This window comes from Meleagris gallopavo, chromosome 9 (genome assembly GCF_000146605.3).
Source record: "Meleagris gallopavo isolate NT-WF06-2002-E0010 breed Aviagen turkey brand Nicholas breeding stock chromosome 9, Turkey_5.1, whole genome shotgun sequence".
Classification (NCBI taxonomy): Eukaryota; Metazoa; Chordata; class Aves; order Galliformes; family Phasianidae; genus Meleagris; species Meleagris gallopavo.
Genome location: NC_015019.2, coordinates 15517586 through 15539182, shown reverse-complemented (window position 1 = coordinate 15539182; position 21597 = coordinate 15517586). Strand labels below are relative to the sequence as shown.

At 36.1% G+C, this 21597-nt stretch overlaps 1 protein-coding gene across 1 annotated transcript in view; it reads right to left on the bottom strand.

Moving 5' to 3' along the window:
• Positions 1-21597, bottom strand: part of THOC2 (THO complex 2) — a 51560-nt gene that overhangs the window by 28955 nt on the left and 1008 nt on the right. The window contains 12 exon segments of the mRNA XM_010715404.3: positions 548-743; positions 913-1085; positions 4331-4486; positions 6858-6950; positions 7713-7879; positions 9449-9582; positions 10437-10558; positions 11866-11906; positions 11909-11935; positions 13654-13705; positions 15443-15534; positions 16366-16424. Of these exon segments, the coding sequence (XP_010713706.2) occupies positions 548-743; positions 913-1085; positions 4331-4486; positions 6858-6950; positions 7713-7879; positions 9449-9582; positions 10437-10558; positions 11866-11906; positions 11909-11935; positions 13654-13705; positions 15443-15534; positions 16366-16424 (1312 nt within the window).

The following is a 21597-nucleotide window of genomic DNA, read 5'->3' as shown; positions in this document are numbered from 1 at the left end:
ATTCTGTCACTGACGAATTTCTTCGTAGTTCCAGCCTAAAGCAAATAGCTAAGAGTTGCTCATCCTTCTCATAAATACATTAAGCTTCCATTTTTCTATTACTTATAAAGAAATCACATGTATATATTTATAAATATGAACTAAGCTATAACAAAGCAACCTCCATTTTACTGTGTGTATCCACAAAGAAACAAGGGCTTTATCACAAATCTTTGATACTTAATCACAAAGTAGTCCTTATAATCTCTGAGAGAAGTAAAACAAATTACTCACTTGAAATTATGATTTCCAAATTAACTGCATTTTCAGTGCCATTTAAGGTATCTTTCAATTATCAATACCTGTAGTTATTACTACAAGTTCCTAGATATAAAACCACTATGTTTAAGCTAGTCAAGAAATGTTGGTTTATGTTCATTGATCGTAAAATTGATCAAGAATTAAAATAAAATTCTCCAATTTTTTCTTCATTATTTTAATATATACATAACAATGCTTGAGCACCTTCTGGAAGGATCAATAAGCTGTTTTCTTTTATCTCACCAACCTCTTTCATAAATGCTTTTCCAAGGCGCACCACTTTCGCAAATAAAATGGGATCGTGGGAGAGATGAGGACCAAGGTAGCATAGCATGTTGAACACTTCCTTTCTCAAGTCTTCAAAGCTGTCTGCTTGTTTCGGTGCTCTCTTGTTTGGCAGAGGAGAAATTGGTGACCCTTTAGCCCCTTTTGGTACACCAACCCTAAAAATAAGTTGCACACCATTTCACATGATGCAGAAGTGAAAATTTTCAGAAAAAAATTAAGAACAGGACAATACAGCCAGGCTTATTAGTGAATTTATGCTTGTAAGTTTTACATACTTTTGCACCATTCAATGGAAACTACTGTTTCAGTCACTTTCCTCTTTACCTGCGGTACAAAGGTTCGATTGTCACGTGTACAAGCTGGCAAAGGGCAATCGCAATGGGCTTATGTGAAGTAGCATAAAATGGAGGCATCTGATCCATAATACTTTGTGCGTGCTGCCAATCACCAATTTTTAATAAAGCTTCCAATAAACCAAGCTTCTGATTATCTGGAGGCTGCAAGAGAATAAACAATTAAAGTGTGCTCATTTGTCCTTTAAATAGTAGCCAGATGTAACCTGCAAAAAGAAATCCGGGAACACACATATACACACATACAAGATATAAACACAGAAAAACAAAATTCAGCTAGATGTTTACACAACAAGGACACTTGAACAACAACAATAAAATTAGTCCATGCAAAAACTAACAACTTCACAACAGAAAAAAAAGTTACAAATGAAATTAAAATGTGTCTGGTCATGCATTTTTCAAAAACGTCAGTTTAATGCAGCTTGCTTCCTTACATGACATTTTAAGAACAAACAAGCATCTAAGAACTTTTGGTATGACACGTTCTGGATTTAAAAAAGCATTAATTACTGTCAACTTCTTCTCCATGGACTTTCTCCTACAAAATCCGATCAAAAACTAAACTGATCTCTCTCTGAATTTGCTTGTATCCCAAGTTACTAGACTAAGTGCCAATGTGAAAAGTCCAGCTGCAAGGCTACAGAAGACTTCCCACATATCCCACTTTGCAATAAAGAGCAAAACTGTGTCTTGAAGCAGCTTTGCATAGGCACATTATTGATATATTACCTCGTTACTCTATTACTAAATGACTTAGTGAAGGAAAGGAATGTAGCTAAGCGCTACAAGTTTGCCATCGCTCTAAACCTAAGCTAACATTTCATAGAGACAGAAGACTCCAACGTTTAAGTCAAATCATTTAAGCATATTAAGGCCCCCAGACCCCCCCAAAATAGTTTTCTTTAAAATTGTAAAAACAGACATGAAAAACTGATGACAAAAAAAAACCTGGAAGCTAAATGTTTATGCAGTTCTATCGTTCGCATGGACTTTTTGTTCATTTTAAAACTACTTTAAAACACTTGCAACTCTTTCCTGGTGATCGTGGAATTAGCAGTCAGCTTAGTATCAATAAGAGGAAATTTTCAGAGTGAAAACATTCATGGCTCCTCTCAATATCCATGGTGAAATGACAATAATGAAATTTCAGGTTTTCTTTATTCAAAGTATATATACACGTGCATATCACAACAAGATCAGCCTCTGAAATATCAGTTTCTCTGATGCCAAGGATTGTCTTTTTCAATCACCCTAGAGTACACTAACAAAAGGGTAAGTTGATCCTTTCCTGAAATTGTTGGAAACTTCTCTTCAGTAGTTAAGTAGAAAGCTTGAAATCCAATTCCAGCATGATGGGTTTCTTGAAAATCAAATTGCTTAAAAACAGTTACAAGTTGTAACTATTCAATCAGTATAAACATAGTTGTTAAATACTAATGATCAGACTGCACTGTTGGTTGCCATTTCCAAAGCAGTCACTGCTCACACGTACATACTGCTGACTGTATGTCCTCAACTAAGCATGCTCTTCTGAAATATGCCCTTCAACTGCAAAAGCACACAACACAGAAGAGAGTCAATTTGAACTTGCTGTGAAGTCTAGTCATACTGCTGAGTTAGGAATTCATTTTATTTATTTATTTTTAAACTCCCTACTCATCTGTTTTCAGTATCATTTTGTTATGCATTAACTGCATCTCAAAAGGCAAGAGAAGATAATGCATTTGCCAACACTGAACTATTCTTATTAAGAGTCAATTATGACACAATAATATATTTTACAAAAAATAGCACTGCCAGCTTTAAATGAAATTAAGTTAGGAACTGTTATACGTATTTTTCTCTCCTTACTCACATATGTATTTCACAGTGCCTTATCAAAAGTTGTCAAGCTAAAACTGCATGCTGGATAAAAAGCACCCAGATTGAAAATGCCAACAGCTTTCACATGTAGTTCCTCTGTGAATTGCTATGAATCGCATAGCTCAGAGCATATGAAAAAAATATAGAAACAAGGCTATCAAGAAACAGCACGCACTGCAGAGCAGCATGCAAGGAATCACAGAAGTTGTTTAAGTACAGCTCTTCATTTTCTCCACTACACAAGCTCAGACTGTGCTACTTGTCATTGTAACCCTTCAGAAAAAACACTGCAGAAGCTTCTGGCAGAACTTAACATTACCTAGTTCTTAAATTTAAATCTTAGCCATAAAAAACACTCTTAACCTGATACTACTTTAGATACATATACTCCTTATGCCCAGGAGTTTATCCTTCCATCACAATATTGTGATGTGTGTTTCACAGGATACTGAGAGAATACCTAGCTCAACTAACCATAGAAGAGATAGACCAAAATGATTTGGTATAATAAAAAGCTAGTGAAAGGAATCAGTTTAAGCAGCAGATTACAACTGCAGTTTGGAGGCAGAGAGCAGTGACTGCATCAGCTGCTTAAGGGATGAGAATGAAATTAGGTTTTTTAAGTTAGTCAAGAAAAAGAGAAAGAAAGGTCAGAGATGTTCTATCTCGATTCTGTACATGTAGGAATAAGTAGACAAAACAGTTGGATATCATGAATCAGAAGGATAAAGAAAAGCAGGAGATGTCAGTACTCATGGATTTCTCTCTCCTTTCCAGTACAACTACATGATGCAAATAGGGATCAATTGACCTTTTTTGTGTATTTTATTTAAGACATCTGAGTAGCACTGAAAACACTGAAATGAAGGGGGGAAAAAAAGTATCTTGAGAAGTTTTTTTAAACTACAACTTGAATACACTTAAGCAAGTTAGACTTAGGGCAGCATTAACAAGACATGACGTAGTAGCACCTTAAATATAAAGCACACAGCTGCACCAAGATACAGATCTTAAAGCAAAGAGGACAGTTTTGACTTAAAATATACAACTAAAACTTTTTTGTTCAATGCAAAATAATTATATTAGCACTCTTAATCATTCTTTACTTGTTTTTGACTGAGAGAAAAAGATTGCAATCTGTGTCTGCATTTTTAAGGCATCAAATAGGATTATACAGTCATAAGACCAAGAAAACACAGCTGTTAAAAGACTGAAGTATAAGAATGCTAGGATATACTTAGTGGAGTTGATACAAAAAGAAAGGAGGAAGTTAATTAGTTAGCCAAGGAACCTCCTTAAACCTAGAGACTAAATCCCAAAGAATGTGTATTTGCACATTTAGCATAACAGAAGTGGGATCAGTACACAGACAGAGCCTTCCAAGAAATACACATACTTGGATATCTCCATATTTTCTCAGATACAAAAAGATTTTCTATAGTCAGTGACTACACTCAGTTTACTAGTTGTTTTCTTTGTAAGACTAAACACACACACACACACACACACACACACACTCTAACCTTCTCGGTTTTCTCCTCCTCTTTTTCTTTCTCCTTCTCCTTTTCCTCAGTCTTCTCAGAGGATAAGACAACCATGGTGAGTTTTCTCACAATTTGCTTAGCTTCCACTATCTCTCGCTTGTGCTCTTCAATGATGGCATTATCCCCTGGAAGAAGCTAAGGAAAAAGAAAAACATTATTCATTTTTAGAAATAAGTGACTTATTCCTTCCTGATATTCACCAACTGAGCACTAGGCAGAAGCTGTGTTTTTCTCTGACACTAATCACAAACTTACCTCTTGGAAGATTATTCTCCTTGTTACCATAGTCTCAACAGAAAGTATACTATTAAATTCTGAAATCAAGGACACGAAGAATATACTGTTCACCTTCTACCCCTTACCATCACTAGTTCAACATTCAGTAGTAGAAATTGTGACAACTGAGCACATGACTGATAATCACATTAAACAAATTAAATGCCTTAAAACAAAGAGAATACTCATACAAAGAAATCATTTAGAGAAAACTGTATTTCACCACTAAGAAAATAACAGGTAACCAGCATGCATAGAGTTCAAAGGCCCTTCATTTTATAGAAACATAATTTAATGCTTGAGAGCATTTCCTATCCACCTTCAATTTGGGTTAAGCGGGTGTAACATCTGCTCCTTAAAAAGGTGTTACATTAAGAAACTTGTTACAGTAAAGCCTGAGCATAATCTCATATTTGATCAAGTGAGGAAGACAATTCCACGCACAAGAATTAGAAGTTCAAGTTGTGAGAGAGAAGAGAAGGTCTGCTCTTGAGAGGGATGCACTTCAAATCCATACAGATTTCATTCCTAAAAACCACGCTCAAAATTTTATCTGCAAACAAACAATCGTAACTTACTGGAGTTAGGACCTCTGGCAAAGTAATCTTCTGCTGGTTTTAAACATGGGAATTTTTTTTATTTATTTATTTTTAACTGTTCTCTCTTCTAATAAACTGACAGTAAAAGACAGAATCATCAACAAAAAAAAGGTATGAAAATTCTTTCATTTCTTACAAGTTTGGGGGAAGAAAGAATCCCAATAGGAAAATTAAGACATTTAAAACAATCTACTAAAGTTCACAAAGAAATACCTTGTGAGGAAAGTCAAAGAGTAAGTTACATCTTTTGGATTCAATATCTATTATACACATGATGTCTGTGTGCGAGCAAAAAGCAGATCTTACAGGACTGAGGGATGGAGGAAACAAGGACATTCTTAACGAGAAGCACAAGCCAACAACTGTTGTACAGAAGGTGCACAATGTAAGTGTTATGCTCTAAGCAGCATGTGTGTTAGATAGTTTCAGGGAACTCCCCTAAGAAGTGAAATTAAGCCTGTCTGAAAAAGAGGGAGAAAATGGCATGTCAAACGTTCAGTCAAAGATAAAACATGCAGCCTGTCAGAGAACTTTGAAATGGAAGTAGATTGCAAATGAGACCAGGAATCAACAGGACAAGAGGCAAGCAGTGCAAATAAATGGAGGGGGCATTCCAGCTATGAGACTGCCTCAAAACACATGCATACCTGTTCAGGTCTGAGCCAAGACTGGGCAAGTTCTTAATTCTCAACCTAAGCATTCACCTTGTAACTTTATTAACATTTCTTCATAAACTAGAACTATCATCATGCATTCCTCCCTCCACACTGATTATCTGAGATACCCACTCCCACTCCTGCTCCACCTGACGTAGTTTTAGCCAAAAAGAAGCATGAACGAACAGTCAGATTGCTACTGATGCCATTAACTGCTACACAAATCAACAGCACAACTACATTCCAAGATTCCCATAGCTTTAATTAGATCTCACTTCCTTGATTTCAGTGGAAGATTTAAGGGTCTTGAAATACATGGATATTGTGAAATTAAAATCTGGTGCATAATGTAAAAATATTTTGATAACTGTAGCATTCTGTTTACCATCTGTCACATTAGTATGCTGGGTGGATGATGGAATATCCTTGAGAATATCTCTCAGATTAGATCAGAGGACGCAACTTCATTTTGCTCTGGCAGGCTAACAATTCAGAATTCTTGTATGTGAAATTACATCCCTATTCAGGAATACCTAAGTTTTTTGTTTTTTTTTTAAAGCTAGTATTAAAATAAAAGGTAAGCAGTTGATCATTCTATCACTTTTTTTTTCAAAAAACAAACTTAGAAAAAAGTACAACACTCAAAGGGTCTAGCTCTTAGGGGAAATTACTCAGGACATTTAAAGCCCACTTCCTATCGCTTAACTCATCTCCTACACAGGTAGGAGGTAAATAAATCTAGAGATGGTACACTCAAAGAAAGCAGTTTTCACACTTCAGTGTGTGCTTGAGTGAATATGCATCATTAGAAAGCATTGAGAAATTTAAAAGACAGTAAGGGCCCATAAACAGGTATCAGAAGGCATATCATGAGGCTTAAGCTTTAAGAACAGAATAAAACATCTGGCTTTTTTTCAAAAACTATTTTTTTTCTTTTCGTGTCTGACCAAGTAGCACTGTGACCTCATCACTTACATGAACATAAAGATCTTCCAAATCTATGAGATTATGTTGCAACAGGACAGCAGCAACTCTGTACAGGGAGGAAGGTGTCTCACCACTTGGATCCTAAAGACAAGATTGCAAATTAAAAGTCACAAAAGATGTGAAATTACTTACAGGTACATTAACACAGTTCTCCTTACTATCATGTTATTTAAGTGATTCAACTCCAAAGGCATATTGCCATATTACTAGAATTAACTGCAGTACACAATCAGAAATTTTTAGAAATGACAAGATTCAGCTATATGCACACCTTAAGGTGCTTGTATGCAATTCCTCACATTAAAAAAATATTTGAATATTCTCTGAAAGAGTAGTCAGGTATTGGAACAGGCTGCCCTGGGAACTGATTGTCACTGTCAAGAAAAGCAGGGACATGGTTTAGTGAGCATGGTGGTGGTGGATTGACAGTTGGACTAGATGACCACAGATTCCCAAACTCACTGATTCTGTGACTTTCTCAAATATCATTTGGACCAAAGAGCATGTTTGTAAGGGAATTCTGGATGATAAGTTTTATTTTTATTAACGTTTGTCTTACAAAGAACAGTGCTTCTATAACTATGTGAGTTAAAATGAAAGGTGTCACAATCAAGACTGTTGATTTTCTAAGACAGCCAGATGACAGCATTCTGCTCTAAAATACAGAGAATTCCACTCAAGTCATGAAGTTGTTGCTTTTAAAACTAGAATTTTACAGATTAATTTCTATGTTGTTTTTTTTTAAAAAAAAAAAACAACAGCACAAGTCTTATCACTGACTGAAGTTCAGCACTGAATAGAATCAATCACCAGAAACAGTAATTAAGAATACAAATACATTACCTGATAAAACTTGAATTTGAATCCAAGGATATGGCATAGAGTTTGAGGTTCACACATGTACATGTAAGACTCTATCAGTGGTACAAAGAAATCATCATACTCAGGCCTGCACTCATAGACTTCTAGGATAATATCCAAAACTCTGTTAGGATCAAGGTTAAAACATCCTACAGGAAAAGAACAGAGAAGTTTACTATTGTTACTTTTCATTTATATTCTGTTATTAACCCACAAACACATTTGTTTTTCCAAGTTAAATCCAGCCTGAATTTTAACAGAAAAGAATTACATACAGCAAAACAATCTAAACTACCTGTAACTACACTGACTGTGTTAACTTAGGTCTAAGATTGAATTAGGCAAAGACAGTCAACAGGACTTTCAATCCAAATTACACAAATACTATGAAATGCCATCTTAAGGGCACCACTTTGATAAATACAAAGCAAACACCTCTAATCCCACTGTGCTTCTTTCTTTCTTCCTTTTCCCTGTCTTGGGGCACATTCATGCAGCTGCACAGATGAGCCATGCGAACACAGTTCATTATTTTACATTCCAAAACAGTGATAGATGGATTGCAGCTAGATCCTGACCCATCTAGTTGCACTGTCACAGCAATTCAGTATTACTGCTAGCATAAGGGTGAACAGTTCATTTATTTGAAGGGAGCAGGAACAAGAATAACGACATAGATCATCCCAAACCAATGCTGAAAATTTATCTGTATATCACCAAAACTCCAGGAGCCACACCACAAAATAAAGTACTACAGTCTACATTTAAACTACTTTTACCTTTGTATCATGAGAAAATTTAATCCAGGCATATCCACTATGCAGAAATCTAATTAGTTTTTCTTTCCCCAAAAGCTATTTCCACTGTATTAGGACCTACTATGTTAGGGGAAGTGACATCTTATAGGAAGTCTATCTGCAATATCAGAAATTCCAGCAGACAAAAAAAAAAAGCCATCTTCTCTAGCTCTCTTCCAAAAGGAGTATTACTAATGGGATTTGGCAGTCTCAACCAAAACTTTGTGAAAGATGGCAAATTCTAAAATATTAGCACAGCTTTTGGAACAACTGCAATGTCATTGAATAAAATAAGCAATAATGGAAATACATACATTATGTAAAGAAAGCCTAAAATATATTTAAAACAGGAAATGCCTATAATTCTCTATATTTCACACTTCACAGTGCTACTATTATCACAAATCAACTAAGAAATATGGAGAAAAAAAATCACAAACTGAATTACACATAAGAATAACGTTTGTTCCTTCATGAAAAACCACTTTTTCAACTTCTTCAGAACTAGAATATTCATGCACTGAATTCAGTAAAGCAGCAAAAAAATACTGTTACTTTCTAATCCATCTACTAAAAGATAACTGGTACATCCTCAGAAGATATTACTTCTGTGACTTCATTTCAGCAGATACTCAGAAGGTATGTGTGGAACCTACTGAAATTACAGTATTTAAATTAATTGCAACCACACAACATTTGCAAAACTGTTTTCCCAAAGAAACAGGAACTTCCAAATGTCATAATTCAGTCAAAGACAACTTAACAATACATGTTGTTAACACAGCATGCCTGCATCAGATCATTTGATCCCCAGATGATCTCAAACAGCTGCCTAAGGTCACCCTCCACTGTTTTAAGACCATTTAATTTTAAAACCATTTAAGAAAATCAATGACTCTACTCCTCCAACAAATCCCTTACCTATTAAAGATTTGATATTTTCAAGGATTAAATCACTAGTGATATTTCCAGATAGGTCTTGCCCCAGTTCTGCAATCAGCTTTGCATAACCTTCGTTCTCCTCTCGTAATAAATTGAATTTCTGTTGCTTGTAACTGCAAATAAAGAGAAATCAAATGTTATTGACACACAGTATAGTTTATTCATGATCTTATAAATATTAAGTTTCCCACACATATTGCTAATCATGAATACAATTTACTAAATTGTAAGTTTTATCAGCTATTGGAAAAATTGGAGAATGCAGTCAAACAAAAACCTTCAAGGGAGCAAGCAATCTCCAAATAAATCCAGCTCTTCTTTTATTTGAAATTTAGGTCATTTAAAAGCAAGATTGTGTTTGTACTGACAATGAATCCTGTTCTTGCATCCTATGCAAGACAGTCTTAGAACTACCTATCACCTCAGCACTCTGCTCACTGGGACATGTTGTAGCTTTAAGTATTCTTTGATACAGAAACTGAAACGCTGCATGCAGAAAAATATACATACACAAAAATATACGCTATGGAAATGGATATATAAAAATATATACTAATGGAAACACCAAATGCCTATGCTTAACAGACCTTAACAGACACAGCAACAAAAATTTGCTCATATTTTGCAAATTAACATTTGTGACAAATAAAATAAAAGTATTTAATCTGCACAACCAGAATCACTGTAGCAAAGAAAAGGTCAGAGCCATAGGTCAAGTTAAAACAGCCTTTAGTTTCCATGTTCTCGAGAAACAGAAGAGGGCTACTGAGGTTGTATTATCAGTGATTTCCTAAGAGTGCAGCAAAACATTTTTCCTAAAAGAAAACTGAGTGTTTTATTAAAGTTTCTTCTTAGAAAACACTGTTACCAAATCAAATACCACTGCCCTTTTTCACCTCACACTCCAAAAAAATAAAAATAGAAAAACACAAGAAAAAAAAAAAACCAACCCTTGTCCCCAACTTACAATAGTTTTGTCTTTATTTTAACAGACTTCTGGTTGAACTGTTGAGACTGCTTGATAAGTCCTAATGATTCCAGTGTTTCTGGATCTAAACGCTCCTTTAGGACAGTATCGGATACAAGATACTAAAAGAAAACCAGAAGCACACATCAAGTTTGTCAGTTATGAAGACCTAGACACATACACATCATACATCCTCGTACTGATTTTATAACAATGCCTTTAGAACAAAAACTGGAAATTACTAAACCCAAACTGGAACTTCATAAGGATACAAGGCACATACAAGAACACCTTGAATAACAAGCTGTAGAGCTTAACTGCTGGTTACAAACTATACATTGCTTAGCACCCAGGGATGTTATTACAAGAACCACATATTTGTAAAGCTTATGCCCACTCTCCCATTATCCATAAGAAAAGCCTGTATTTCACATGATGATTTTTCTTACAAGTTAAGCTTATTCTACATCATTAGGAATGCCACTTCAAAAGACAAGAGTTGGTTGCATAAAGAAGTCCTACAAAATGAACTTCAGAAACAAAGTTTCTGTTTAACTGAGGGGAAAAAAGCTCAGCTCTCTCAAAACTCCTTCGAGGAACTCAAGGGACAACTATCTCACTTCACCATAATGCAAGAGATAAAGGTACTTAGAAAGCATTCGGCATTAGATTAGCTAAAGTAGTTGAAAAATACAGACAGAGGAAAAGGTAACAACCACCTCCTACTTAATCAGCTGGTCTAATTAAAAGATGTGATTACTAGCCTTCTTCCAGTATTGCTCTTCCATCTGCTTTAAGGATTTTTAAAATTCTCATTAAAGAACAAAAGAAGGAGGGGGAGAAAAAAAAAAAGAACAAATCATAGATGCCTTTAGGTACTTAAGAGTCTCCATTCACAATGTGGGACACAACTCTGGATCAAAATTACTTGTATTTCCCCTCATTCCTGAAAAACCAAAGCTTATTTCTGATAGCACTTCTCGTACTTTAAGTTCTTATTTCATCATTTCTATGTTATATTCTTCCTCCATCCAAAAACTCCTTACTGAACAATAATGCAGCAACCTTGCTGCGCAACAAGGTTGTTTGGATTCCAACAAACGTTTTGCACTTCATTATAAACAATTGGAAAGTAAATGAACTATTTGTATACAAGCAACCTTGCTTGTGCTCTTGGACAAAATTATACTTTGGGTTCACATTGCTACAACATTAAAACTACATGCAGTATTTTATGAAAACAGGAAAATAAAAGTGTGACATAGGTTGGGCCATATCTTCAATTTTTATCAAGACACTTCTCTTCCAAAAAAAAAAAAATAAGGAAAAGAATTCACCCACCATAACCACAGATCTTTAAAAATCTGCAAATCATCTTCTCAGATTTTGGCGTATACTTTTACTGAAACAATTTCTAAATGCAACTTACCAAGCATGATAACACCAGCTGAGTAAAACAATCCCTTTTAGTTTTTCTTCTAAGCAACTTGTTTCAATATCTAGAACAGAGGAAGATGAGAGAATGGGGAAGAAGAAAAAGAAGAAATCATTACTTGTGGAAACTTGCCTGTCACATTCAAACAAATTAAATACTTTCTTCCTCAATTATTACTCTGATAAGTGCTAATAACAACACAATGCAAAGTATCTTGTTTGTACCTTGCTAACTTCCTGTTATCTTTTAGTTCACTTTGAGGCCCATGCAATATTTTAACAAATCTCACAGACCCACAAATCATGTGAAAAGACAGAAGAGAAACCAGAGGAGCACCATAACAATGATTACTTCCATTTTCTCTCAGAACAAGGTTTATAGCAAGCATTAAGAATCATAAGATGGAAAGAATAGAAATACAAATTGCTGAAGAAAACTGGGTGATCCTAGCCTTAATATCATAATGTTCTAGTCTCTTTTGCCTGGACTTCAGAGTAACTGCTGTTTACTGCCCAGTCAGTAGTCTTTTACTAGCTTTAGTTCTGTATTTCAGTTCTTTCTTTCTTGTCAATGACTGGATACAATTCAGAAATTCATTCCTGTGAGAAGAGGCCATAAAACAATCACCAAGGAAGAATGCTCATCTAGAACAGCTGTAAAAAGGAGTGGAAAACCCAGTAAGATGGAATGTTACCTGCAGGGGGAAAAAAAGAAAGCAATCCTGATAGTAACAGATACAGCCCAGAGAGGGGAAAAAAAAAAAGCATTAAACTCAGTCAAAAAATAAGCAAGCAGTTACATTGAATTTCATTTTGTCTCTGCAGTTTGAAACATAGCCCTCACTCATACTACCTCTGCTACTTGAGGCATTTGGTTACATAATTTCAGCTAGGGAAGCAAGCAGATACATTAATTTCAGTTTTTCAAGTAGTTCAAGGAGCACCCATTCAAGTTCTCTAACTCAGCTGAACAGTAAAGGCTGACAGTATAGCACTGCTATACTGTCATATAAACTGATATATACTGTTATAAAAACCTAATTTTTGCAAAGAAAATAATGATGCAAGTAGACAGAAATATCAGCAATGAAATAACCAAGAAGTATGAATTACAAGTTGCAGAATTCATGCTACGTATTAAAGTGTAACTGATTGTGCACAGCCAGGCTCAGCACTGGCTGAACCCACATCTGTGATGAACAGACTGGCAACAGAATTCACTGAGATTTGTTGAGAAGGACCACAGAGCAAGATGTTAAAGTGTGATCTGAAAAACGGATATTAAAATCCTAATAATGACAGAAACAGCTTTGGATCAACAAAATGCAACACAAAAATCCAGAAGTTACCAAAGTAAGAAGTACACATCTCTAAAAATCTACTGAGTTGTCGTTAACTAACAGTGACAGTGGAGATAATCTTTACAGAACCCATTCTGAGAACAGAAGATGGCACACCAGTAATGCAATTGATTTTAAACACTTATAACTACACTCAGTCACTGGCTGCACTAACTAGCATCCAGCTCCTTTCACTTCTCTCGGCAGAGCCATTTCCACTCCACTTAGTAGGTAAAGATATCTAGAAACTGTAACAGAACAAAGCAGAATAAAAAGACATTAAGAACTTAGATACAGAAGCACTGAACAAGAATGAATACATTTTGTAATTAAGTCATGCTTTGCAGATCAAATGAGAAATCCTGCAGAAATGAACAATTAAATGCACAAAGCATGTATTCCTTCAAATCTGTCACAGTGCAGAAAGGAAGCTCACAGCTTACCTAATATGCAGAATGCATCAGCTAAGATGGAAGGCATGTCCTCACGAAATTCCTAATGAGGAAAAAAAAGAACACACATAGTAAATACAGAATTTACAACATGGACGTTGAAAATCCTTACTCTACTGCATAAAAGAATATTTGATCAAAACATTCAGATTAATAATGCAGTATTAAATGAAGTGGCCCATTAACAATACATAAATAGTGAGTAATTACTGATTGCAGTGAAGATTTTCCAAGAGACCCAGTAAGAATATTTGGGAAACATCTGAAATAATTCCCTGACAGACAAGTCTACATACATATTAGACATTTAAAATCTGAAAATCTGAATCCACCACTAATCAATTTCTTTCATTTCTACGTGTGCATAGCAACCGATTTCTAGAAATAAGTTCTGTCTTTGCTTATGAACCATGTGGGAGAAAGGAGGGGAAGAATACAGGCGTGTGCACTTTAAGAAAAAAAAGATATCCTTCTGCCCTCCCCCACCTCCACCCCAGTGATTCTCTCACTCTGGAATACCAAACAAAAAAAGTTCAGTCTTTACAAAAACTCACAACAATTTTCTTAAAGAATCACATACAACTTACTGCATACACCTCTGTAATATAGCATAGTAATATGCACAGTAATAATAAACACTGAGAATGAAATCTAAAATGCCCAAATTACAAGACTGTAAAATAATTGATATTACATTAATGTCGGATTATTTGCTTCTAATAACTGTGCACACACACACTTTCATATACGTCATTCTGCACACCTCACACCCCAACAGCCAATTAAGTATTTTCAGAAAACAGAAACGCCAACTAACAGCTGCCCTCAAGGAACATCCCACCTTTGAACAGCTTCCCACTTAATATCCAAATGAGGCGACTGACTCACAGCATTAAACCTGCCATCAAACCAGCACTAATTCTGTGTGGTTTTTTTCTTAAGTTACCCATGAGCACTTAGTGTTATTCCTGGACAAAGGCAGGTGTGTGATAGGGATAACTAACAGGAAGTTCTTAGGTACATTTGCCCATGTCAAAGTCTCAGTCCTAAATAGCAATCATGGCAAGTTTTAAAGCAAGAGAGTTGCAGATAAGTGAGAGTTTATAATTTAAAAAAAATAGAAACATATCATGCAGCTCTAAAGCTTTCCTAGAAAACCTGTTTTTCCATCCTGCAATTTCCAGTACCCTTCTACAATAAATGTGTCATACACAAAAGATTAAAGGGTTTGTACTCTAGATTTAGGAAAGGATCTTTAAAATTATGAAGTTTATTTTCATTATGCGTGTCTGCGCGTGCATAGGTACCTAATGTATCTATTCCATACACAAATACATATCTCAATATATGCAAAAACAGTAGCAATAAACAAACAGTTTTGAAGGTGATCTGGCCATCTCAGCTGTAGAACCAGAAGTAAGCTTGCTGTTACACTAATACATAAATTAAGAAAAAAAGGTAGGTGGCATCACTGTCATGCTGCATAAGCAATTAAACCTATTTCTAGCATTTACAAAAAACTTCAGTCTTCACATAGCCTTAAATTACCTAATTTGTAATTTATGCTAAACATGAACATAGCTACACACCACAAAAGCCAGAAAAAAAAACAGAAACACTGACAGCCTGCATATATCTCAAATGACAGAAAAGAAAAAGGATTTGACAACTTTTTAGACATGAAAAGCTATCTTCTTGAATATCATCCATCTTAATTCTCATTCAGACTTTATAATGGACTAAAAATTCAGTAAGCAAATCAATACAAATATAAACTTACTATAATATCAGCAAGAACCCCAGAAGCTTGTTCATGCTTCAAGTTTCCTCTAACAACATGAGATGAAAGCTCATACAAAGCCTGCTGGATATCTGTCGAAAGAAAACAGATTATTGAAGCACAAACGAGGTACCTCTTGGTCTACATTCTAAAGCCATGGATGTGTATGATAGTGCTGTAGACTTCAGACACTTGACAAGTAAAGAGGCACACAGCTCTTCATAAGAGGGATTATTTTACTGCCTCTGACAGACTGAAGTTGACCATCAATGTCTGCAACTTCACAAAAGCAGAAAGTAAAAGACTATCTATTCTCATGAGTTTACTGAATAACAGTAAAACAGGATGAAAAACTGCAGTTGTGAACATAACAACTTGAATCTTTGCTGTTGACTTAGATACCTTTAGCTTAGAATTCACGAGTATTGGATTTTATTTCAGAACGTTTTATATCATAACACATATGCTGTCAAAAACTATTTCTCTTTCAGAAAGTGAAAACTTAACAGGAGAAAAATGCCTCAGAAGGACTTCTAATTATTACAAAAGTCTGCCACAATTGAAGAAAACTAGTTTACAAAAGCTTACATTGTACTGAAATATTAAGCACAGATATTACAACTGAGAAAAATCCTGCAATGTTACAATGTGGTGGTTGCAAAAACAGCTACGGTCAGCTCATAAGAAAGTGTTCTTTAAAAAAAAAAAAGCTATATTTTTGATGTACAAGAAATGTTAGAATTCCATGCTTCCAACTTGCACCATGCAGTTTGCTCAACAAATAGTACTTTCCATGAGCACATCCACTGCAGAGCAAATCAAAACTTTTCCTTTAAATTTCAAAGATTTCCTAAAGCAAGAATTTAAAAAAAAAAGGAATTTTAATTTCAAAGATAAAGGAAAACAAAACAAACACAACTTACCTCTGAAACTGAGGCTGTCATGGCTTTTGTCTTCACTGAGAGCGCGACACAGTTGCAAACTGTAGTAAAGAAAATATTAACAATATTTTAAAATAGTTAGATACTAGGAAATTAGCAGTAGATAACCCACAAGTGTTTCAGGGCTGTTGTTGTTCTGGCTAAAATAATTTTAATTCAAGTCAGTTTAAGTGCCTAAGTACATTTTGGTTTTCATATACACTAATTCACAGGAGAAAATAAAGGGCAAAGAAACACGAAGCTCCCAATACATCCCATACAGAATGGGACCTTCATGCTTCAGTCACAGGAAAATTCTGACCACTAATTTTTAACACCAACACAAACAGGATTTCCTTATGCAGTGCTTTAGCAAGAATAAAACAGACTTCTATCTCTAAGTACATAGTGTAACATATTGTTAGGATTCACTACAGGCTGCAAAGGCCTGTTCTGTTCTGTTTTCTTGGTCACTGTCAAAGTCACTCCTTAAGCAAATCAGCCATATGTAAAAAGCACACTAAATACCATACAGTCTGGTCCACAAAATAAAATTCTAGCTCCCTGCATGATAAAGTAAATGCTGCAGTAGCAGGCCATGTGGCACTGAAGGCTTAGAGACAGACGTGCATCCCAAGCTTCCAAGGACTTCATCTTCCATTACTATTTTCACTCCAGGAGGAGGCCGCAAAAACAAGCAGCTTCACCTTAACGAACATCAGTGCTCAAAAGGTGGTGATTTACCTCCTTTATTACAGCCACCAAAGGATATCCTCTAATAACCTTATTCACACCTGCAAATTTTCAGTCAAGTTTACAACTCTTCCAGAAGAACTTTCCATAAGAACAAACTGAAGACAGTACCAGAGTTACATTGTATTCCTACCTACATACTAAGTCTGCAGTCTCCTACCTGACCAATTCTTTAACATTATCTAACAAGGCAAGTAAGTTCAACTGCTACAGAGTCTCATTACGGAAAAATAAATCATAAAGGAGGATTTGGTAGCAATCCATCACTCCTCCTATTTGTATCCTGCATAGATTACCTCTCCAGCAGGACTAAACCACTGTTCCAGCACTCAAAGAATAATATTAAGCAACAGCAAGGCATATTTACCTTTTAAAGACAATTGGAACGTGGTTAGTTTTACACATAAGCAGGATATGATCATAAGAAACATGCAATCTGAGCAAAAAGTGATGCCAGGGCAATGACATCTCTAATGCTATTGAACAAAACGAAATACATTCCTAAATTACCAGAAAAGCCAGTGCAAAGTAATGGACAATATTTCATTTTTCACAAATGGTAAATGGTAATGCTAAATGCACTACTTCTTTTTGAAGTGGGTTTTTTCAGCCATTCTCAATGAGAATATTAAATTTAATTCAAGTCGGACCTAAAATTTAGATTGCTACTCCATGCAGAAGGTGTGAATGAAGGAATCGTTTTTAAGCTCTGCACACAAATAACAGGGAGGCGAAACCTCAGATTCTACAGAATTATCAGCTTGTCAAGAAGTCACCAGAGTAAAGGGAGCAGAAAGGAAGGAAGACAAGGCAGAAGCTCCCATCCAGTACCAAAAAGCCACGAGATTAGTTATCCAGTCTTAGCTGAGTACAGAAGTTAAAGATCAAAACATCAGCCCTTCCACAAGAATACAAACCACCAATATCTGTATGATTAACCAACCAAGAAAAAAAAAAAGAAACAACATTTTCCCACTTAAAGCCCAGAAAATGGAAACTTATCAGGTCCAGCTTTCAGTTCAGCAGTCCAAACATCAAAAGGTTTACAACTCTTAACTTTACTCTGGATCATTTCTGCAAGTTTAGGATGTGTAAATTCTCTATTCTACTACATCCCACCTGAGTACAAAGTATGTAATAAATCTGAACTGCACTTAGAGGAGAGAATAAGCCAGGAAGTAAACATTCAAAAGCAACAACAAAAAGAATCACTGCTGAAAAAAAATAATGTGAAAAAAAAAAAGTTGTATTGGATGAAGATGGGCTGCGTTTGTTTAAACAGCAGCAGCTCCAAAGTTCTGTAGGTGCTCAACACAACAAGTTTGCACAGAGCCAGAAGTTGAACTAAGGTTCCCAATCACACACAACTACATCTCACACGTAGCATACGGCAGAAGTTATCATGAAGTGCACGTGTCTGCAAATATTGACTAAATGCAAAACTTCACTGATGCAGATAGCTCTTTTGTTGAGCTGAAACACAAACAGAGGCATTTTGCAGCTAGGTTGGCCAAACTACAACTCAAGTCTGCTTGCCTGACTCTCAGCCCTCTAATTGCTACTCCACATTATGACACGCCTCGTGCACACAGAATAACGAACACTGTGGGAGGGCCAGAATGATTTGTGTCTCAAAATCTCAAACTGAACATTGAGCTTCTTCAGTTTATCCTGAAGTTTAACATATTGCATAAACGGCCAGCTGAGCACACTACTGAAGTCCTGCTTCTCCCTTCAGTCTGTTTGATCTGTCACACACACACACCAAAAAAAAACAACAAGCAAAAGCAATCCCATAAGCACTTGCCATTGTGTGTGTTGCCTATGTTCCTATATGCTATAGCCATACACCAGCACCTTGCTGCACAAGGCATCGCAGAAGACAATACAATGTCAATACAAAAGGACAGTACGTGTATACACAAACAGATAGGATCCTAAGCACACTAAGCAGTCACTCACATGTGCCAACTCAATCTCCACACCTACCTTGCAGTAGCAAAACAAATATACAGAATTTAAATAATGTTAAAGAATTTAGACAGAAAAGGATCTGAACAAAAAGAAGAGACGTGATGACCGCATTGTGACAAACCTCTGGTTTTGGTAACTAAAAAACCTCAAAACTACTACACGTATCCATATCAGATATTATTACACACTGGTGGCTGGGTTAATTAAATAGAAAAGCTCAACAGTGTCCAAGAAGTGCATGGTCTCTATCTGTAGACTCCAGAATGCCACCTTACCTACTCACTTGGGACATTCTAGGACATACAAAACCTTCATCTTTTGGGTTTTGGCCATTACTGCCAAACCATGAGGACAAAGGGATCACATCAGAAATAATAAAGTTTACTCTTTCCCATAGGAGATAAAGAAAATATAGAAGATAGTCAGTCAAAAACTGATTTTACTACTGCGTTTCTTTAGGAACAACTCTGTATTTCATTTTCTTTACAAGTAATTTTTTTTTTTATTTTAAACTAACAGAACCTCCAAAAGACTACAGTTATATTTTAAATCTGTACATCTTACAGTATAGGCAGAGCACTACCACACATCTCAGGACTATGTAAGAACACACAACAGCAACCACCTTAAGCATTTGTTGGTAATTGCAGTGCAAGCCAAAACACTAAAGGCAAATCATTTACTTTTTTCAGTACACTGCCAAAATACTAACACAGGCTGACCTAATCAAATCTTGGATAATAACCCAGTAAATAAATATTTCTACTTAATTTATATTTTTGGGTCTTTGTTTTAGATAAGCAATTTGGTAAAACAAGAAGTATAACTACATCTACTTACCTTTTAATTTAACACTTAAAAATATTTTCTGTGTTTTGGTTTGGATAGAGAGTATAATAGTTTTATTTGCATGCAGTTAGAAGAAATGAATAGGAGATAAGTTTTGGAAAAACAAAGGCTAAGTTAAATACTAGGAAGTTCCCCCCAGAAAGTGTGGTTTCTTACGAAGTTCTCCAGGACAATGGCTACAGATGCATTCTCTTGTGCCTAGAAAATAATTTCATGCATATTTCACATTCATAAAGCTGACAACTTTTATCCAGCTGCAATCACATTGCCTTTAGAACTAACGGCATTTCTTGCAAGCTACTGTTAACATCACGTCTGAAACAGTGTATTTCCATTTGGCATAAGGGCCACAGTAGAGGAATTTCACTAATTTTATTGCCCCCACAGGAGGTTCACGCTTCCTTCACAGTCATGTTTAAGAAGTACGACTGAAGGAGAAAGGGAGACCCACAAGAGGTTTGTCCATAGCCTTCCCACAGCTCAAATTCTGAGAATTCAGTTGAAACAGTGCAACTGTTGTTAACTGATCCAGTAGAACATTGCTGTCCTCAGGCTCAATATAACCTCAGTGATCATAACAGGGAAGTTATAAAAATCATCATCTTATTTGACAAGGCAAAAAAATGACTCAAGGGCCACTATGGGAAAAAAAAGTGGATCTGTATGTACAGCACATCACGTACAAAACCACATTTTACTAGAGCCACTAGCACATTTTCTAAAGACATCAGTATGTATGTTCATACACGTTATCCTTTGTTGTTCATACAGAAGTTTAACCAACTTCAATAAAAAGTCTCCTTATTTATTGCCTAAGGATCGTCCAGCTGTTGTTGTGCAGTCGTTGCTTTAAAGTCAGTGCAAACCTCCATTATCTGGGGGCTCCTGAACACTTAAGTTTTTATTTTTCAGAATTCAGGAACTGAACAGACTTTCTTTGGCCTTGTATCACACACACAGAAACATGTGAACTCCAGCACAGTTCAAGCAAAGCAGTGACACAGCCATAAGAAGGTTCCTTCACTATAAAACAGAGAGTCAGGTGAATGCAGAGTTTTGTACAGAGCGCTTCTGCGTTTATTCTCTACCCCATTAACTTTCCTCAAATATGAGGGCAATCATCAATCCTAACTGCAGAATCTAGATACATGAGCAAAAAAAAGTCAAAAGGAGCAAAAATACCACACAATGTTTCCCATAAAATGATTCCCCAATATTTGCCTATATTTGAAATCTCAGGATTTTTTTTTAGTTATAATAAAGAGCTAAAGGAAACAGAAAGACTAAAGTACAATCACGTAAGAGCACACAGTAAGTTGGGCACTCTTGTCAAAACTGATGCTGTAAAGGAAAACTGACAGCCTGGTGAATGACGTGTGAGCAAACGGCCAGACCAGAAATCGCTATAGAGGATAGAAAGCCGTGAAAAGCAAGCCCACAGCACAGCTGGATCGATGTGGGAAGCTGCACCCAGTCCCTTTGGTGCTCGATTCCTCCCTAGGATAACTGGAACCGGCCGACCCCACCAAGGCTGAACTAAAGCGGCACAGCGCCAGGAGGCCGGGAACGGGCAGAAACAGCGAAACGGCGGCCGAGCCTTCCACTAAGGAGACGGGCAGCGCGGGGCCGGTGAAACGGGAACGTTACGAGGCGCCGACA